The sequence below is a fragment of the Scyliorhinus torazame genome, chromosome 9, assembly GCF_047496885.1.
Source record: "Scyliorhinus torazame isolate Kashiwa2021f chromosome 9, sScyTor2.1, whole genome shotgun sequence".
Classification (NCBI taxonomy): Eukaryota; Metazoa; Chordata; class Chondrichthyes; order Carcharhiniformes; family Scyliorhinidae; genus Scyliorhinus; species Scyliorhinus torazame.
The window spans coordinates 98676552-98697436 of NC_092715.1; the positions used below are offsets into that span (position 1 = coordinate 98676552).

Below are 20885 nucleotides of genomic sequence, written 5' to 3' on the forward strand. Positions count from 1 at the left end.
GGTTGTGGTGTGAGGTGCTCCGGAGAGTAAATGCCTCAACTTCGTGCGCAAGGTTGGGGCTGATACAGCTGAAGGTGGTATATAGGGCACACCTCACAAAAGCGAGGATGAGCCGATTCTTTGAGGGGGTAGATGATGTTTAGGCCCGCAAACCACCTTCATATTCTTTGGTCCTGTCCAAAGCTGGAAGGGTATTGGAGGGAGGAGTTCAGGGTAATTTCAAAGGTGGTAGATGTGAGGCTTGAGCCCCGTCCTCTGGAGGCCATATTCGGGATATCGGATTGGCCGGGGTTGGAAGCGAGTGCGGAGGCAGATGTTTTAGCCTTCACCTCGCTGATAGCCCAAAGGCGGATCCTGTTGGGGTGGAGATCAGTTTCTCCACCCTGTGCCCTGGCATGGCGGGGGATCTGTTGGAGTTTTTCCCACTCGAGAAAGTGAAGTTTGAGTTGAGGGGAAGGATCGAAGAGTTCTACAATTCATGGGCTTTGTTTATTATGCACTTTCAAGAATTGGATGACATCGAACATTGGGGGGGGGGGGGGGGGGCGGTGTTGTGGTGGTGGGGGTGGGGGTGGGGGGGGGATTTGGACTGTGTATGTTATTGGTGACTATGTATGGGTGGATTCCTGAATCCTTTTCTTTGATGTTTGTATTTAAAATGTTGAGGGTTGTTTAGGGGTTGGTGGGAGGAAGGAATTGTTGGCCAGGGGATTGACATTGTGTTAATTATTTGTTGGTGGGTGTACACTTGGATGAAAATGTGAAAAATTAGGAGAATAAATATATATATTTTTAAAAGCTAGCTGGAAAACATTTTTATCTTGATTACTCAATTACCTTACTCTTGTATTTCTGACAACCCATTTTGAATTTTACATATGGATCACTGAGTCCATTTGGATCCATGGGCTTAAGGTCATAGCCCTCAATTAGGATGATACTGACAACCCCTCTCCAGAGTAGGTCACTTTTGTGTGCCTCGAGAAGGCGAGCGTTCTGTACCTGAGGGAATACGCAGAAGAAGGAAAATGATTAAAATGAATGCATATAAGCATTGATTACTGACAGTATATTATTGTTTGGCTTAAATTATTAATTATTATTGATCTATTATTCATGGCTATTAATAAAGGCGTATTTGAAATATAAACACAACCCTGATTCACTGTAACATTGATTTTTTCATTTATACTCATTCTGACTTTGAGAACTGATTGTCTACTCTAATGTCCATCATTATAATAATTCTTACTTCTTCAAGTGCAGCAATCTCCGGCAGATTGCCACTCTTTTGGGGATTTCAAAGTCCCCGTCTTACCCAACCTCCCTCACTCGGGTGGGTGAGACAGGACCAGCGAAGCGTGCCCCCGGCAGAAATGGAGTGGAGTACCTGGGAAACAGATTGGTAAGAAATGCCCTCTTTTTACGGCACTAGTTGCCAAGAAGGAGATATTTAAAGGGACAATTAAAAGGTTAAGTAATTCAGACGACGGGAAGGGGTGTGGTCAGATGGCTTGGGGGGGAGGGGGGGCGTTGGTGTCAGGTTGAACATGGGAGGGTCAGACAGTTGAACTAGAAAAGTGGGGGGGGCGGGGGGTGTGGAGTGGTCACACCAGAGAAGGGTGTAGCTTTATGTCCAGAGATGTTCCGGAGGGACAGGGGGGACGGACGGGGGACCAGAGTAGGGGGGGGTCGGACCAGGTATACCTGGAGAGGGGATTGGACCAGATCACACAGGCAGGGGCATCGGACCGGGTTGGGGGGGTGGGGGGGGGGGGGCATGGGTCAAGGGTGATGTGGCGGGTCATCTCAGGAATTGTATGTGGGGGGGGATTTCCTATGTGAGGCTGGGTCTGGATTTTTTAAAATAGTTGCTCTGGAGTGAGAAGTTAGTTTTTTCCTTACTATCAAGGTAAAACTGGCAGAACCATCCGCAATTGGCGATTTAAATCACTCCTGTCGTATGGTTCCCAGCCCAGCGCAATTGTGCAGAGGAAGTTAGCACTTCTAGGCAATTTCTGGGTAAACTCTTATGTGGGAACGTCCTAGAGGGACTCCCCAAACACATCATTGGGGTACCCCCTAAATGCAATGCTGGAGAACCCGGACGTTATGGGTCATTAAATAGATTGCTAAACATTAAACATTACTCTTAAAATCAATGCAGTACCCTCATCTCTTAATTGCACCATACTGAAATTAAGCAATCGCTATTGCAAAGTGACTGGTCCTGCATAAAATAAAACCCAGGAGATTTTATTAAATGTGATCTTCTTTCACTTATGAAGACAACTTTCTGAGAATAGTCAGCATTGCAGTTGTTGTGCTTAGATCAAGGGAATAAATGGTCCAGCTAATTACAACCAGCTAATTTGTACAAATAAAGAATTTGCTGAAGTGTATTCTAACTGAAGAGAAAACAATGTGAATTAGGATCATGGCATTCAGCACTTATGGAATGAAACAGACTGAACTGAGATTCATAAATCTTTCCATGATGTTATAAGGAATTCATGTTACACCAGCATGTTTCGCCCACGAGGATTTTGAATACATTCCAAGTTTATTATTACATATATACAAACACGACGACCACCTTCACAATGATATATTTTATTTGTACACATGAAATTTCTTCTTCTGAATATTTTGTATGGAAATTTCTCCTCCTAGAAGCACTACGCAAAACACGCAATTCTCTGGGGACAGACTGTACTGCAGGCCAATACTTATATGGCCTGTGGAGCTGTTGTCCATTATTAAAGAATGCTGCATATCGATTGCAAAGAGGCTTGCCCCAGTGAATTGATGTAAGGCTGTGCAGCATCGCTAAAAGCAAAACTACGTGAATGAATTTCTCACCAATATATCTCATAATTAGACAGTGGAATTAATTGGGAAATGCTGCTGAAATAAATGTGTAAATTTGACTGACCCGTAAGCTAGTACAGACCTACAAAATCACATGTCAGCTTTGTGAGAAAAGTGCTGTTTGGAATCCAATGCCTTAAAACTTTCCTCCACCGTGCCTGTGCTTCTGATGCTGTTGGAGCAGTTAAAGATGAAATAAAGTTCACCCAGCTATTTCCAACAACACAGTTTGTGCCAATTGCCATGTCTTTGAGGGCAAGAGTGCAGATGTTCTACTCATACCCAGAAGTACAAAGAGTAGGTAGATTGTCATGTCAGTTAGTCATCTAACAGTTTTGACATAGATTGAATGGAAACATTTCAAAGTGTAATTTTGGGCACCATTGGTGGGGTGTTTCATGACGGCCGTGTTGGCGAGATCGCAGCCCGTATTTAATGACACTTAGGGCAAAGGGTGAGATTCAGGGGTGGATGTCACCGACATTCCAGTGACTGCAAGACTGACTGGAGGAGTTCCAAAGGCTGCAGGCACAGGAGATGGTAAAGACAATGCGTGGCACCGAGGACAATACTGCTAGGGTGGCAACCGCAGTGGAAAACCTGGAGCTCAACATTTGCATATTGAGTGGTGGTGGCCAAGGCATGTCTCAGTCTGTGATGACCACAGCTGAGGGCCTCAACATCATGTCCCAGCCACTGAGGTATGTATCCCAGATGCGGATGGACATTGCCGAGGCACTACAGAGCATGGCCCAGTCACTGAGGAGCATCGCTGAGGGCATCAACATCATGGTGCAGAAAATGGGGAGCCTCCAGAACTGGCAATGCCACAAGACTGAGGTCGCTGGAGCTCACTCCAGCTGCCACTCCATTCCCCAGGGTCCCACGGGCACCATCAGGGAGGAGGAAGCACTGGAGGCCTGGCAACAAGGAGAGAACTACAGTCTCCAGGGCTTATGAATCCCCTCCATCTAACACCTGCGAATCTCAAGGGCAGCGGGCAGAGCACGACAGCATGGCAATGTCAGTGACCCCGGTAAGTCGGCTGATGCCCTCCAGAGGATATCAAAGGGCACAGGGCGTGGAAAGCAGATGGCTGCCTCCACGTCTAATGTGCATCTTGGGGACACACGTAGACGTTGCAGTAGACCATGAAAAATCAAGACAGAGGAGCATTGACTGGGCATGGGGGGGGGCACCGTCTGTTGCTAGGGAGAATGGAAATGTCAAATGTTCAAAATTGAAACATGTTGCACCTGATACATGTGAAGCTTCTGTCATGTTAAAGTTCACAGCGGGCCTGCCTAACCCCCTACCCCCAGCTTCCCTCCAGTCTCTCCACCTTCCACCCCATGGGCACAGTGGTCGAAGGTCAATCGCCCCTGATGCAGACCCGATTCAGAGCTTGGGTGTGAGCGTGCTGTCAGCAGAAAGACAGGAGTCAGACTTAGGCATAAACTGAGGAGCACCAGAGCTAGCCTCACAGCGCGTTATCATCACTCTCCTGTCTTGTATATTGACCCGGTGGCAGTGCCAACATAGGTCCATCACCCTGGGGTGATGTTACATCGACCCTTGGAGGGTGAAACAGGGTAGTCAGGTTGGAGGGGGAGGAGGAGGTGAATTGGGGATTGTTTGGGAAGGTGGGGCATGAGGAGAATGGGGGGAACGTGGGATTGTTAGAGGGGAAAGACGGGGGAGCTAACAGACAAAGCCTCATCTTATGAGAATCAGGTGAGGTTGAGGGTCTCCTCCTGGTCCTCTGGGCATGTCGGCTCCCTACGCTCCATCTTCCGCCCCCTCCTGTGGGTCTTCTCCGGGCTCATCCTCTATCACAACCTGGTCTGCCTCAGATGAGGCTGCACGTCCCTCCTCTCCAGCATGTAGTCCCGCTCCTGTGCCAGGTTGTGGAGGGCACAGCACACCACCAAAATGCTTTATCAAATGCCTTACTGAAATCCATATACACCACAGCCACTGCCCGACCTTCATCAATGTGTCTCGTCTCAGGTGGGTTAGGCTGTTGTATGAGGTCCTGATGGCGATGTGGCCACAAATAGGAGGCCGGAATTCTGGTCTTTGCGTCCCTGGTAGCCCGGCGAAGGATTCTCCTTCAGTGGAAAGATGCGAGGCCCCCTAGCGTGGAATCCTGGATCAGCGATATGGCAGGGTTCATTAAATTGGAGAGGGTGAAATTTGCCTTGAGGGGGTCGGTACAAGGGTTCTTTAAGCGGTGGCAACCGTTCTTAGACTTTCTGGCAGAACGATAGACATTGGTCAATGGCAGCAGCAGCTCGGGGGGGGGGGGGGGTTACTTTATTTTTGTTTATGTTATTTACACTGGAGGGTCTGAGGGGGTGTATACACCTGTTGTGTTAAGTCGGGGTGTCAATGTTAATTTATTATTTATACACGGGGGGGGGGGAGGGGTTTGGGGGGTTGCTTTTTTAGATTGTGTTTTGTACTTAACCCTGTTAGGTTCTTTTTTCTTTTTCATTTTGTTATTGATATTTTATGAAAACCTTTAATAAAAATTATTTTTTAAAATCAATGTGTCTCGTCACATCCTCAAAGAATTCAATGAGGCTTGTGAGGCATGACCTGCTACTCACAAAGCCATGCTGGCTATCTTTAATCAAAATATGTTTTTCTAAACAATCATAAATCCTATCTCTCAGAATCCTTTCCAGTATTTTGCTCACTACAGACATAAGACTGACGGGTCTGTAATTCCCAGGGGTTTCCCTATCCCCTTTCTTGAACAGGGGAACAACATTCGCCTCCCTCCAATCATCCGGTACTACTCCAGTGGAGAGTGAGGAGGCAAATATCATCGCCAATGGCGCAGCAATCTCCTCCCTCGCTTCCCGTAGTAACCTTGGGTATATCCTGTTTGACCCAGGGGACTTATCTATCCTGATGCTTTTCAAAATTTCCAGCACATCCTCCTTCTTAATATCAACCTGTTCAAGCCTATTAACCTGGTTCACACTGTTCTCACGAGCAACAAGGTCCCTCTCTATAGTGAATACTGAAGCAAAATATTCATTTAGGGCATTCCCTATGTTCTCAGACTCTCGGCACAAGTTCCCCACACTATCCCTGATCGGCCCTACTCTGACTCTGATCATCCGCTTATTTCTCACATAAGTGTAAAACGCCTTGGGGTTTTCCCTAATCCTTCCCGCCAGGGCTTTCTCATGCCCCCTTCTAGCTCTCCTAAGTCCATTTTTGAGTTCCTTCCTGGCTACCTTGTAATCCTCTAGAGCCGTGCCAGATATTTGCTTCCTCAACCTTACGCAAGCTTCCTTCTTCCTCTTGACTAGAAGCTCCATTTCTCTTGTCATCCAAGGCTCCTTCACCTTGCATTCCTTCCTTGTCTCAGTGGGACAAAACTATCCAGCACTCACAGCAAGTGCTCCTTAAACAACCCCCACATTACTGTTGGGCATTTCCCTGAGAACATCTGTTCCCAATTTATACTCCTCAGCTCCTGTCTAATAGCAGTATAATTCCCCCCCCCCCCCCCCCCTCAATTAAATGCCTTCCCATGACTATGGTAAAGGTCAAGGAGTTGTGGTCACTGTCACCGAAATGCTCTCCCACCAAGTCATCTGACACCTGGCCTGGTTCATTGCCAAGCACCAAATCCAATATGGCCTCCACCCAGTCGGCCTATCCACATATTTAGTCAGGAATCCTTCCTGGACGCACCTGACAAAATCTGCTCCATCCAAACCATTTGCACTAAGGAAGTTCCAATCAATATTAGAGAAATTGAAGTCACCCATGACAACAACTCTGTTACTTCTGCACCTTTCCAAGATCTGCCGCCCAACCTGTTCCTCCATCTCTCTGCTGCTATTGGGGAGTCTATAGAAAACTCCCAATAAAATGACTGCTCCTTTCTTGTTTCTAACTTCCACCCATACGGACTCAGTAGACAACCCCTCCTCGACTATCTCCTTTTCTGCAGCTGTGATGCACTCCGTAATTAACAGTGCCACTCCCCCTCCTCTTTAATCTCCCTCCCTATTCTTCTTAAAATATCTAAACCTCGGAATATCTAACCACCATTCCTGCCCCTGTGAAATCCATGTCTCCGAATTGGCCACAAAATCATAGTTCCATGTACTTATCCGTGCTCTAAGTTCATCTCCCTTATTCCTGATACTCCTTGCATTGAAACAGACACACTTTAACCCATCTCACTGAGTGCAACTTTGCCCTATCAACTGACTATCCTTCCTCATAGACTTGCTGCATACTATTTCTGCCGGTTCAACAGCTACCCTATCCTCTGATCCATAGCTCTGGTTCCCACCCCCTGCCAAACTAGTTTAAACCCTCCCGAAGAGCTGTAGAAAACCTCCCACCCAGGATATTGGTGCCCTTCCAGTTTAGGTGCAATCTGTCCTTCATGTACAGGTCCCACCTTCCCCAGAAGATATCCCAATGATCCACATATCTGAAGCCTTCCCTCCTGCACCAGCCCCGTAGCCACGTGTTCAGCTGCACTCGCTCTCTGTTCCTTGCCTCATTAGCATGTGGACTAGTAGCAATCCTGAGATCACTACCCTACTCGTCCTGCTCTTTAGCTTCCAACCTAACTCATTAAAATCACTTTTTAGATCCTCATCCCTTTTCTTACCTATGTCGTTGGTACCAATGTGCGCCACAACTTCCGGTTGCTCCCCTTCCCCCTTAAGAATCCTGTAGACTCTATCCGAGACATCCCTGACTCTGGCACCCGGGAGGCAACATACCTTCCGGGAGTCTCATTCGCGACCACAGAATCTCCAATCACTATCGCTTTTCTGTTCTCACCTCTTCCCTCCTGAGCCACAGAGCCAGGCTCAGCGCCAGACACCTGACCGCTATGGCCATCCCCTGGTAGGTCTTCACCCCAACATTATCCAAAACGGTATACTTGTTTTGAAGGGGAATGGCCACAGGGGACCCCTGCACTGTCTGCCCGGTTCCTTTCCATCCCCTGACTGTAACCCAGCTACTCTTGTCCTGAATCTTGGGTGTGGCTATCTCCCTGTAACTCCTCTCTATCAGCCCCTCTGCCTCCCGGATGATCCGAAATTCATCCCACTCCAGCTCCAGTTCCCTAACGCGGTCTCCGAGGAACATCCGTGATGTTCTAGGGTCACTAGCGGCCTCTTACAATGAACTCCGCAGGCAGAACCAGGCTTTCTTCAGACACACCCCAACTTCTGTCGGCCATGTTGGTCCAGCCGTGTTCCGGAGTGGCATTTTTACCACTGGTACCGCAGAGAATCAGGCGTGGGGTAAGGTTCTGGTTAGGCCTTCATTTGCATCCCATTAGCGAGATGCAAATTGGTTTCATGCCAGCCTCCAAGATTCCAGATCTGCCATGGCTCCGCTATGATCCATAAGGAAGCCTTGGGACTCCCCTGCCCTGCCCCATCCACCTCACCTCATTATCCCCATCCCAGGTACCTAGTGCCAGGAACAGATTCCTGAGATGACATCTCCTGTCATCCAACATGAAATTGGCAAGCTGCGTATGAAGGAGGGCCAGCTGTTAAAATCGTTTAGAGCTCTTGCTACTGCTGTTGGACAAGCTAGAAACTCCCTTTGCTATTCCTGCTCAGATTAAAATTGGCCCTCAGGCCCCAGTGATGCTCATTATAGGTTATGCCAATTCTAAAAGTGAAGTAGTGTAAAAGATGGTTCCAAGTGGGGTAATACCACTGGAATGAAAATTGATATTTCAGTTAACTTTACAAAACAAAACATAAAATGTCACTAAACGATAGTTTGAACGCCCTAGAGGGTGAAATTGGTCTTCAGTGAGAGCATAAAATAAGCTATAATGAATCTGTCGTCTGTTTTACAGTCTGCCCAGTTTTAATGGAATGAAAAGCAGGCCGCTGATTCACTGCTGTTCTGAACTGCTGCCAGATGCCCTCTTGTACCTCCACCCTTCTGTCATTGCTTTGTTAGATATTAAACTTCACAATCAGAACGGTGGTACAATGGTGAGCACTGCTGCCTCACAGCGCCTGGGACCCGGGTTCAATTCCAGCCTCGGGTGACTGTGTGGAGTTTGCATTTTTCCCCCATATTTGCGTGGGTTTCCTCCGGATGCTCCGGTTTCCTCCCACAGTCCAAAGATGTGCAGATTAGTTGGAATGGCCATGCTAAATTGTACCTTAGTGTTTGAAGGTTAGGTGGGGTTACGAGTGGACGTAGGTGGGGTGTTCTTTCAGATGGTCGGCACAGACTTGATGGGCAGAATGGCCTCGTTCTGCACTGTGGGGATTCTATGAAACCCATCCTATGTACCAAAAAAAGAGTAAATGTCAGGAGGGGGAAAACAGCTTCCCACCAAAGCTCCTCAGTCTCGCCTGCTCCTTTCGTGACAACATGTATTATGCTGTATAGTTTGATGACATCAGTTTCACGGTAAAGAATAAACTGAAACAGGGTTGTGACCCAAACTGCTTTGTTTGGTATTTCCTTCTCCATGCTGCTGACCTTTTTCTTCTTTGCATATATAGGAGGTTAATCTTTCATGGAAGGAGCATATTCTTTTGAAAATATCTTTATTCACATTTTTCAACAAATGTTCAACAAAACCCCTCCCCCAACAAGAAAAAGAAACAAAAACACAACAAGCAGAAATTATACATTGGATAATGGAAGGAGTATATTCGATCAGATGACAAGCTCTAAAATTTAGCCAGACTGAAAACAAAGATGAAAAACATCTTGATCAGAGAACTCCTCTACACTGATGATGCTGTGCGAGATGTTCACATGGAAACTCAGCTACAAAGACTCATGGACCAACTCTCCTATGCCTGCAACCTGTTCTCCCTGACTATAGGCTTCAAGAAAACTGTAGTCATGGGACAGGGTGTTGCTTCTCCACCCCTGATCACATTAAATAGCACCCCACTGGATATGCTTAGCAAATTCTGCTACGTCAGGTCCACGGTGACAGGCGATCTGTCTCTTCATGGAGAACTTGACACATATATAGGGAAATAAGCTAAAACGTTTGGCCAATTCACAAAATATGGATGGAATAATATCAACCTGACCCTTAGGACTAAGTTTATTGTTTTATATGGCCGGTGGATTGCTTACAGCTATCCAGAACTAAAATTCAACACCTTTCATCTTTGCTGATTTTTGGTCATCTCATGGAAGGACAAATCACAAATGCAGCAGTCTTCTCAAAGTAAAATCTTCCAAGAATGTTGGCACTTGTCAAGCAGAGACAATTTACTGACTCGGGCACATTTGCAAACCTAAGGATTTTCTGTATTGTGAAGTAAGCTAAAGGCCAGTAGGATGCTTAAGGCAGTGCTTCAAAAATACTTAAAAGCATGACATGAAAGCCCTAAACATGGATTCTCACACCTGGGAGACACAAGCTGATGACAAAGGAAAATGGCAACATCACGTTTGGGCCATCATATGCCACCATGACAATCAGAAGCTACCGTGGCTTGGCAACAGGCACTAACACAGCAATCCTCAAAGACACCTGATAACCCTTCATACGGTCACTTGCAGCAAATCCGGCCTCTCATGGATTTGTGTCTTCAGTCAACAGCAAAAGTGCAGAATTTGAAGCCACCCCATTTCCAGAGAATTTGATTTGTTGCATGTCCATCAACTTATTCAGATAGGACGATGGCAACAGCAGCAGTGACAGATTTTACATGCCAGATTGAAGAAACTGCATGGGAGGAATTCTCCGTCCCGCCACACCCGTTTTCTGATGCAGCGCGTCGCCGCCGGCAGCCGGCCAATGGGGTTTCCCATTATGGGCACCCCCACGCCGTTGGGAAATCCATGGGCATGGTGTGCTGACGGTAAAGCGGAGGATCCCGCCGACGGAGAATCCAGCCCCATATTTTTGAACAAACCTCATTTGTAAATGCTGAATAAAATACAACAAAATTGTTTGTTCCAAATATTCCTTCAACAATTTTAATTAAAGCTTGTCATACAATCTGGACTGCAGAGTAGGCACGTATGTGTATATGTAGAGTAGGCACGCTTGTGTCTGGTAGAGTAGGCACAAATGTGTATAGGTAGAGAAGGCATGTATGTATATACGCAGAGTAGACACATAAGTGTATATGTAGAGTAGGTACTCATTAGATAGAGTAAGCACGCATGTGTATAGGTAGAGTCAGCACGTATGTGTAAATACAGAGAAGGCGCGTATGTTTAAATACAGAGTAGGCGCGTATGGGTAAATGCAGAGTAGGCACTCATGTGTATGTATGCACAGGGGAGTATCACAAAGAGTTTCCAAATTCAAATGGACAAAAGCTGGGAGAAATTAGCCAACAGATTTTAAACAACAGTGTTACTCATTGGCTGGTATTTTAACAGATAACAGCAGTCATTTTCAAGAGATGAAAGCTAACCTGAAAATGACAGGTAGGCTGAGAAAGATAGCAGATGCTGAATCCTGTTCAACAGTCTCAACACTTTTACACTTGTATGGAATAGAACTGTTTTATAAAACATGAAATGTGTACAATGAGGAACCATGCTTTTCCTCTCGGCTTCAGGGCTGGCAGGCTCAAAAGGGAGTCAGAAGCCGTCATAGTATGAAAGACAGTCACTCTCCTGTGGGTTTTCCGAATAAACATTGGGTGAGGGCTCTCAAAGTTGGTGCGAATAGGAGGCCTTCCAGCACTGAAGTAGCAGAAGCTAGCCTTACAGGTAAGTAAGGAAAGAGGGTGCCACCATTCTGATGTACCCTTGCTCCAAAAGAGAGAGAGAGAAAGAATGGGAGCCACATCACAGACAGAGTGTGGCTGCTGATGGAACCGGATAGGCAGGGAGGACCTCTGAGCCCAACTGGAGTGCTGGCCCGGAGTCTGTCACCAGGCTGCTATACTGCCCCCCCCCCCCCCCATCAGTGGGAACCTAAAGGCCAATTGGAATATTCCAGTTAACCTCTAACAAAGGGCAGCACAGTAGCATTGTGGATAGCACAATTGCTTCACAGCTCCAGGGTCCCAGGTTCGATTCCGGCTTGGGTCGCTGTCTGTGCGGAGTCTGCACGTTCTCCCCGTGTGTGAGTGGGTTTTCTCCGGGTGCTCCGGTTTCCTCCCACAGTCCAAAGATGTGCAGGTTAGGTGGATTGGCCATGATAAATTGCCCTTAGTGTCCAAAATTGCCCTTAGTGTTGGGTGGGGTTACTGGGTTATTGTGTTATGGGGATAGGGTGGAGGTGTTGACCTTGGGTAGGGTGCTCTTTCCAAGAGCTGGTGCAGACTCGATGGGCTGAATGGCCTCCTTCTGCACTGTAAATTCTATGATTAATTGGCCTAAAGTGGGGGGGAGGGGGAGGGATTGAACAGCCTCAATTGATTTACTGACTGCTTCAAACCATCCCCCCAACACACAGTCCTCCCTCCAGGAATAGGGCAGGTTGGAGCCAGGCAACTGACCTACAGGCCAGCGGCATGACAGCATGACTGCCTGCAACAGGTCCCATCCTCAGCAACTATAATCCAGCCCCAAAAGTGGGTCTCAAGCACCCACTTGGGAGGTGGTGATGTTGTCATTGGACTAGTAATCCAAAGATCTAGGATAATTCTCAGTGGACCCGGGTTCAAATCCTGCCACTTAGATGGTGAAATTTGAATTCAATAAAAATCTGGATTTAAAAGTCTAACAGTTGTTACACAAGGGAGATGTTAGGAAATTGGGTCCAGAAATTATATTGAAGGTGAAGCGGGTAATTTAGGGGTTAAACCAACTGAGGGAAAATACGGCTAGCATGGAGCCAGAGGGATACGACCACACCTGGCAGAGTTACATTCTCCTAGTCAGACTTAACTCGTTAGTGGGAAGACACAGGATGTCCCCAGAATCCCGCCCCTGTAGCCTGCTCTCTTTCTAAGATTATTTATTAGGTTGTGTGGACAAAAAATAATGCTGACACCATCCATTGGAAATATTGACTGACTTTCATCATGTTTCCACAATACTGATCTTGTATTCTCCGCAGCCCAGCGCCGGAATTGTGGCGTGGGGCGGAGAGTCCAATTTCACGCTGAAATCAGGCCTGGCACAGTCCAGCGATTCTCCGGGACCCAAGATTCTCCGCTAGCGGCCGGCCGAGTTCCCGATGGCGTGGTTCTAACCACCTATCGCCATTCGGGAAGCTTGCGTGGCGGCTGTGGACTCAGTCCATGGCCGCCCTGGTGGGGTGGGGGAATAGGGCACCGGGGACCTTATGGGCGGCTGGCGGGCAGATCGGGCTGGTCGGATCTTCAGGCGTGCGGCCGATCGGGGGGGCCTACATTTTGCAGCTGCCTCCGTGGAGGCCGTCGCCATGCACATGCGCAAACTCGAAACCAGAAGTGCGGGAGCCGTATCCGCAGCGAACGCTGCGTGAATCTCTCTGGGTCCCTGCTAGCCCCCTGCAGGTCAGTGAATTGGATGATCTTTTTTATCGGAAGCTCGGGAGTTAAACGCCAGCGTTTTTACGCCGGCGTGGGGACAGAGTCCCATTTTAGCAGAATCCAGCCCATGATTTCTACTATTATCCCTTGTGGCAAAATGAATTTCAAAACATTTCCTTATGCAACCGTATATCCTAGCAATTCAAGCTATATACATAAAAGCAACTTGATAACGTTGGTTCACTTTGTGACAAGGAAAAACTCCATAGTAAACATATCACAACTTTAAAGGAGAAAGATGCAAGTTACAAGGCAGCTGTTATTTCTTCCCATGTTACGTTTCAAACAATTATCAGACTATCTATTACCTTGCAGGATGGTGTCCAATTCCTTCTCAAAAGCATATTCTGTGGAAAGGACAAAATATTTAAACACCACTGAGCTGCAATGTTAATCTTTATTTATATAAAAGTAATGCTATGGGAAGTAGTGCTGCCAAAATGGGGAGGAGGGATTGAGTACAACATCTTATTCTGCTTTGTGACGATGGAAGGTTTAGTAAATGAGTAAAATTGAAAGGACAACGGCTAATCCAGAAGCCTAACAGGATCAAAATACTAATTTTTCAAGGAACAGCATGAATTCATGTTTATTTGATTTTTAAAGAAAAGTTTTATTACAGCCAAGAATATTCGATTCCCAATAATCAGTTTCTCATGGGGAAATTGCCTACTGAATTTGCAGAATAGCTGAATTACGATCTGGGAAAAAGTAGCCAGTTATCCAAAATTCTAAGAATCTTAGAAATTAAAATTGATACTAATGTGCAAACAATTTTATGTAATGGTGCATTTACACTATATGTTTAGTGTTGGGGCTTCAGCCACACAAAATCTAAGTCTGCACATGAACTGACTCTGGATTGGAACAAGTGACTATGAATGGGACTTCCTCAGGTTTGTAGTCTCACCCCACTTTAGTTTGACACTGCTTGGTGTCACAATCTGACACAATCAATCTGGGTGTACAAATTGCTCCGGGTTCCACGGAGCAATGTTTTCCACAATTCTTTAAATACTTACATTTCAACTACTGGGAGAGAGCAGTGCACATGGATGTGACCAAGCATATGCAGACCTCTCTCCGGTACAGAATGATGAGAATTCCAGCAGGTAAGATACAGGCAATACTACATAGGACAGCTTGGCTGGAGTCAGACATGCACATACTTAAAATCAATTATCAAAAGACACTGTTTTTACAAGATTCACAACTTTACGCTCAATGGTCTTCTGAGTTGTAAGGATTTTTAAAAACTATTTTATATATATTGAACAGATTGAAATCTATCACAAAAGATTACATGAATATTGTTCTGTTGGTTTTGATCTAACAGTTGCCAGGTACTACAGTCAGGTGTTCACGAGGGACTGGATTTTCACATCAAACTCATCATGGCTATTCTAATGCAATTTGACTTTTTAAACAGGACTAAAATTCACTAGTGCTGAAACACAGAGTTAACATGTCAGGTCAAATATCATCAGAAAACATTTCAAGGCTTGGGTTCATTTAAATAGGTAGATTGAGCTGCCTTCCACTTAAAATATCCCAGTCCACTCTCCAGCCTGCAGACTTATCATTCAGCTGGAAGGAGTAACTCCTGGGCGAAGGGTGAGAAATCTTTAGTTGACTTCAGTCTATTGGCCGACTTTTCCGACAAAATGGCAAAGTATCAGGTTCTGACTGAAAATTGTCATATTTCTCCCAGAAATGTATCAAGACAATTTCTCCCAGAAATGTATCAAGACAAAGTGGGAGGAAGAGTTGGGAGAGGGTATGGAGGAGGGGTTCTGGTGTGAGGTGCTCCTGAGGGTGAACGCCTCCATCTTGTGTGCGAGGTTGGGGCTGATACAGCTGAAGGTGGTGTATAGAGCACACCTTCCAAGGCCGAGGATGAGCCGGCTCTTTAAGGGGGTAGAAGATGTGTGTGAACGTTGCGGGGGGGGGGGGGGGGGGGGGGGGCGCAAACCACGTCATATGTTTTGGTCCTGACCAAAGCTGGAGGATTACTGGAAGGAGGTTTTTAGGGTAATTTAGGGTAAGTGCCGCATGTGAAACTGGACCCGGGACCTCGTGAGGCCATATTCGGGGTGTCGGACCAACCGGGGTTGGAAACGGGCGCGGAGGCAGATGTTGTAGCCTTCGCCTCGTTGATCGCCCGAAGGCAATTCCTGTTAGGGTGGAGATTAAACTCTCCACCCTGTGCCCTGGCAAGGTTGGGGGGACCTGCTGGAATTCTGGACGCTTGAAAAGGTCAAATTTGAACTGAGGGGAAGGATGGAGGGGTTCTACAATTCATGGGGTTTATTCATTATGCACTTTCGAGAATTGGATTACATCGAACATTAGAGAGACGCTGGGAGGGTTGGGGGGGCGAGGGTCTGTGTGTGTTAATGGTGTCTATGGATAATTCCTGATTTGTTTTTGTCATTTGTTTATGTTAACATGCGGGCTAATGTTTGGGGGTTTGGTGGGAGGATGGTATCGTTGTTATTGATATGGGGATTGACATTACATTCGTTACTGATTATTGTTTATTGTTGGGTGTAAATTTGGGAGAAAATGTGAAAAAGGAGAATGAAAATATTTAAAATATATATATTTCTCCCAGAAATGCAGCCAGGTTTTCTGTCCAGATTGTCTGACACTTGGTCGGAAAATAAATCAGTGGGGGAATTTAGCGGGGCGGGACCTCAGAGCCAGCAAGCCCGGCTACAGAGATCGGGGGGGGGCTATCTTTAAAAAGCACCGCGATCTGTGGTAGAAATACACTTACCCAACCCACCCGTGGAGAACACCCCTGCCAAAGCTTTGGGGCAACCTCCCACGACAGAGGTGTCGAAGGCACTCTCCCGACTGACTCCCCTCCCCTCCCCCCAAGCTGGCTTTCCAGTGTGAAGCCCTCCCCTCTCCCAAACATACATAAGGGGATGTCCCCTCCCCCAGTGGAGAAGTTTGCCACCTCTCTGTGCCCCCTGGCACCTTGGTCTTCAACCCTAGGGTCTATAAGCACCTTTGCACCCCACGTGGTCATCACGGTTGGTTCCTGTTTTTGAGAACCAGTAGTGAATTGCACCCGTGTGACATCACGCTGGTGGGTGGGAAGATTCAATGAGGTCCGAAGAATCGACTATAACCTCGCTAATGTTAAAATTAATTCAATTTAATGCAAGTCAGGTTCTCGACCTTATTGGGCCCTGTGGAGGGCTACCACACCCTTGAACAACACTCATAATGGCCGAGATTCTGTTGGGCCTTGCCGGCCCAGGATCATTGTGGATTTCCAGACCAAAGGCGATTAGGGGTTGCCCGGGGATCGCAGAGTGGGTGCTGCCGAAGAGGGGGAAAAGGGTTCAGGGGCAGTCACAGCCCTGCTCAATGCCGCATCTCTCAATTGAGCATAGAATGCCTGATAGTGAGCCCAATATTGTTTGCCAGTTCATCTTCCAAGGGTATGAAAAAGCCTAATTGACATACGACCCATGGCAACAAGAACCTCGGGCGAAATTCTCCTACCCGCCCCGCCACATTTCTGCCCCGACCGGCCGGCGGGAGTCTCCGTAACACCGGCCGGTCAATGGGGTTTCCCATTGTGGGGCAGCCCCACGCCGTCGGGAAACCCCCGGGCGCCAGCAAAACGGAGACTCCCGCCGGCGGAGAATGACGCCCCTCATGTCAGTCTCTTTTGCCCTCCGAGTTAATAGGGGTAAATAGACAGCATGGTAGCATAGTGGTTAGCACTGTTGCTTCACAGCACCAGGGTAACTAGGTTGGATTCCCACTTGGGTCACTGGCTGTGCAGTCTGCACGCTCTCCTCGTGTCTGTGTGGGTTTCCTCCGGGTGCTCCGGCCTCCTCCCACTAAGCCCGAAAGACGTGCTTGTTAGGTGAATTAGACATTTTGAATTCTCCCTCTGGTGTACCTGAACAGGTCCGGAGTGTGGCGACTAGGGGATTTTCACAGTAACTTCATTAAAAATTTTTTTTTAGAGTACCCAATTAATTAAGGAGCAATTTAGCGTGTCCAATCCACCTAGCTTGCACATCTTTGGGTTGTGGGGGCGAAACCCACGCAAACACGGGAAGAATATGCAAACTCCACACGGATAGTGACCCAGAGCCGGGATCGAACCTGGGACCTCGGCGCCATGACCTCGGCTACAGTAACTTCATTGCAGTGTTAATGTAAGCCTACTTATGTCGCTAATAAAGATTATTATTATTATTCTTTCGCTTCTACCTACTATGATTAAGCGGGCCTGGCCACTATGTTTCCCGCGATGACAGGCTGCATTAATTTCAGCCCAATTAATCTTCAGCCATTCGATCGGAAGAACTAAGAGTAGCCTTTTCCCGATGGGAAAGCATTTGCTTTCTGCTCAACAACTGTGAATGTTGCTGTATTCAGAAACTTATTTTGTGGGAATGCAACCTATTACTCTCATCCTGAAAAATGATCTTACACTGGTTGCCCACAAGATCTCAAAGCAAGCTTTGAAATACAGCTAAATATCAGGGTTGATTGACAGCATGTATTATATTAAATTGCAATCCTCTATGTTAATATAATATACAGCAAGAGTACAGCATGTTGAACAGTTACAAAGGGAACAAGCTTTTTTATTGTTTCTAAAATAAGAGAACTAAAGATATATCTATTTATAATACCTTTTTTATGAAAAGTATTTAAACATTTTAAAATAAGTTTCCAGCTTAATTCTTATTGTATATAGTGCATTCTAAAGGCATAATTTTTGTATGACCATAATCTACAGTATTAAGTGACTGAGCCACATTTAGATACTGTCACTTGCATTGACCCAGCACTCTGAGGCAGTTGATCAGTTTGAGGGATGGAGGGAGAGGTAGAAACAGTCCCTCCACAGAGCCAAGCCAGAAGTTACATGTTAAAGGGGTACAAGAGGTTTAAGTGAAATGAAAGAATGCATGCACATTCTTCCTCACCTCACAGGTATCATGCACAAAACATTTACTTACTTCTGAAGCACCTGTAAGGATGCTGGTTAGGCCATTTAACACGTCGGGTAGAATTTTGCCATTTTTTGGCAAAGTGTCATCTTGGGCGGGAAAAGCAGAAAGTAGCCTGCTGGTGTCATAGGCGGGGGGGGGGGGGGGGGGGGGGGCTTCCGACCAGTGAGCGCAGCACGTATGTGGTGGTGTGCATTATCAACCCTGGGAATGCCAGTGCAATTTGTGTTATTAAGTTTCTTTTTGACCATTTGCTTTGTTACATTTTGGATCAGCAGTACCCCTTTCAAATACGGCACTTAATTATTTCTTGGTTCCTCAACAAAGGTGTAAATATAGAGTTGTGGGAAAAGGAATGGATGGGACTTCCGGTGACGGCGGGCGGGAGGCGGCCGCACAATGGAGGACTCCCGGTCGGCAACGGCATTTTTGGGTCTTTAAGCCCGGTCCCAGGGTCCGCGGAGGCGGCAGAAGAAGGGAGAAGGCACGGAGGAGGCACAGTGAAGACACAGGAGGAAAAAAGGAACAAAGAAAAATGTCGAGGGTGAGCAAGAAAACGGCCGGAAAAAAATCAGCTGGAGGTCCGTCGGGGATTGGAAAGGTCACCGCGGGGTCACCAGGAAAAATGGAGGCTGGAGCACCAGGGAAGGCCGCACTGCTTACGGCTGAAGAAATAACCAAGGTGATGGCTGCGGAATTTGAAAAGCAGTTGGCGCAGATTGCGAAATGCATGGAGACAGTGAGGAAGGAGATGAGGGAGATTTTGAGTGTGCTGGTGGAGGAGGCGGTTTCCCAAGTGAGGACGGCGATGGCGAGCGCAGTGGCGGAGGTGCGAGAGCAAGGGGAGGCGCTGAAGGAAGTGGAGGAGACGTTATTGCAGCACGGTGATCAACTTGCCTCGATGGGGAAAGAGATGCGGAAGGTGATGGATACTAACAAGGATCTGCGAGGAAAAATGGAAGACCTGGAAAACAGATCCAGGCGACAGAATTTGAGGATTGTGGGGCTGCCCGAAGGAGTCGAAGGACCGAAGCCGACTGAGTACTTTGCCGCGATGCTGGCAAAATTATTGGGGGAGGGGGAGGATCCCTCCCGATATGAACTGGATCAGGCTCATCGGTCATGGAGGCCTATACCAAAGGCGAGTGAGCCGCCAAGGGCAGTGACTCTGTGCTTCCGTATGTACAGGGTGAAGGAGAAGGTCCTGAGCTGGGCCAAGCAGAAGCGGGTGGTGCAGTGGGCTGGAGCTGGTATACGTGTATACCAGGACTTTACGGTGGAGCTGGCAAGGAGGCGGGCTGCCTTCAACCGGGTGAAGAGGGCACTGTTCATTAGCAAGGTGCGGTGCGGCATTGTATATCCAGCGAAGCTGAGGGTGACTTACAAGCTCAGGGGCTTTTATTTTGGAACGGCGGAAGCAGCGGAAGAGTTTGCGAAAGCAGAAGGACTGTGGCAGAACTGACAAATTGAGGAATGGCCATGTGCCGATGTAACCTCATGACTGTATTTTCTTCTTTTTTGTATCACTGCGCGCGGGTGTAGAGATTAAAGGAGCCAATGTGGTATATATTTGGACAAGGGAAGGGACGGGACTTTCACTCAAAACGAGAGTTCAAACAAAGAACAAAGAAATGTATAGCACAGGAACAGGTCCTTCGGCCCTCCAAGCCCGTGCCGACCATGCTGCCCGACTAAACTTCAATCTTCTACACTTCCTGGGTCCGTATCCCTCTATTCCCATCCTATTCATGTATTTGTCAAGATTCCCCTTAAATGTCACTATCGTCCCTGCTTCCACCACCTCCTCCGGTAGCGAGTTCCAGGCACCCACTACCCTCTGCGTAAAAAAACTTGCCTCGTACATCTACTCTAAACCTTGCCTCTCTCACCTTAAACCTATGCCCCCTAGTAATTGACCCCTCTACCCTGGGGAAAAGCCTCTGACTATCCACTCTGTCTATGCCCCTCATAATTTTGTAGACCTCTATCAGGTCTCCCCTCAACCTCCTTCGTTCCAGTGAGAACAAACCGAGTTTATTCAACCACTCCTCATAGCTAATGCCCTCCATACCAGGCAACATTCTAGTAAATCTCTTCTGCACCCTCTCTAAAGCCTCCACATCCTTCTGGTAGTGTGGCGACCAGAATTGAACATTATACTCTAAGTGTGGCCTAACTAAGATTCTATACAGCTGCAACATGACTTGCCAATTCTTATACTCAATGCCCCGGCCAATGAAGGCAAGCATGCCGTATGCCTTCTTGACTACCTTCTCCACCTGTGTTGCCCCTTTCAATGACCTGTGGACCTGTACTCCTAGATCTCTTTGACTTTCAATACTCTTGAGGGTTCTACCATTCACTGTATATCAATACTCTTGAGGGTTCTACCATTCACTGTATATAAGGGTTCTACCATTCACTGTATAGTTCTTTGGGGTGTAGGTGGATATGCGGGGATTGTGCGCTAAAAGGGGATCTTTGGGCTTTCCTAGGGCCGGGCAAGTGGGAAAGGGACCCGGGCGGGGGCCTCCACACTGGCCGG

At 47.2% G+C, this 20885-nt stretch overlaps 1 protein-coding gene across 5 annotated transcripts in view; it reads right to left on the minus strand.

Annotated features, from left to right (window-relative positions):
• Window positions 1-20885, minus strand: part of mctp1a (multiple C2 domains, transmembrane 1a) — a 1185582-nt gene that overhangs the window by 617468 nt on the left and 547229 nt on the right. For 4 of the 5 annotated variants that reach the window (XM_072516301.1, XM_072516303.1, XM_072516304.1 and 1 more), the window contains 2 exons: window positions 13658-13696; window positions 838-1002 (listed from right to left, as the gene is read on the minus strand). In XM_072516301.1, the coding sequence (XP_072372402.1) occupies window positions 838-1002; window positions 13658-13696 (204 nt within the window). The remainder of the gene's footprint in view (window positions 1-837; window positions 1003-13657; window positions 13697-20885) is intronic. The other variant, XM_072516302.1, reaches the window with a different exon arrangement.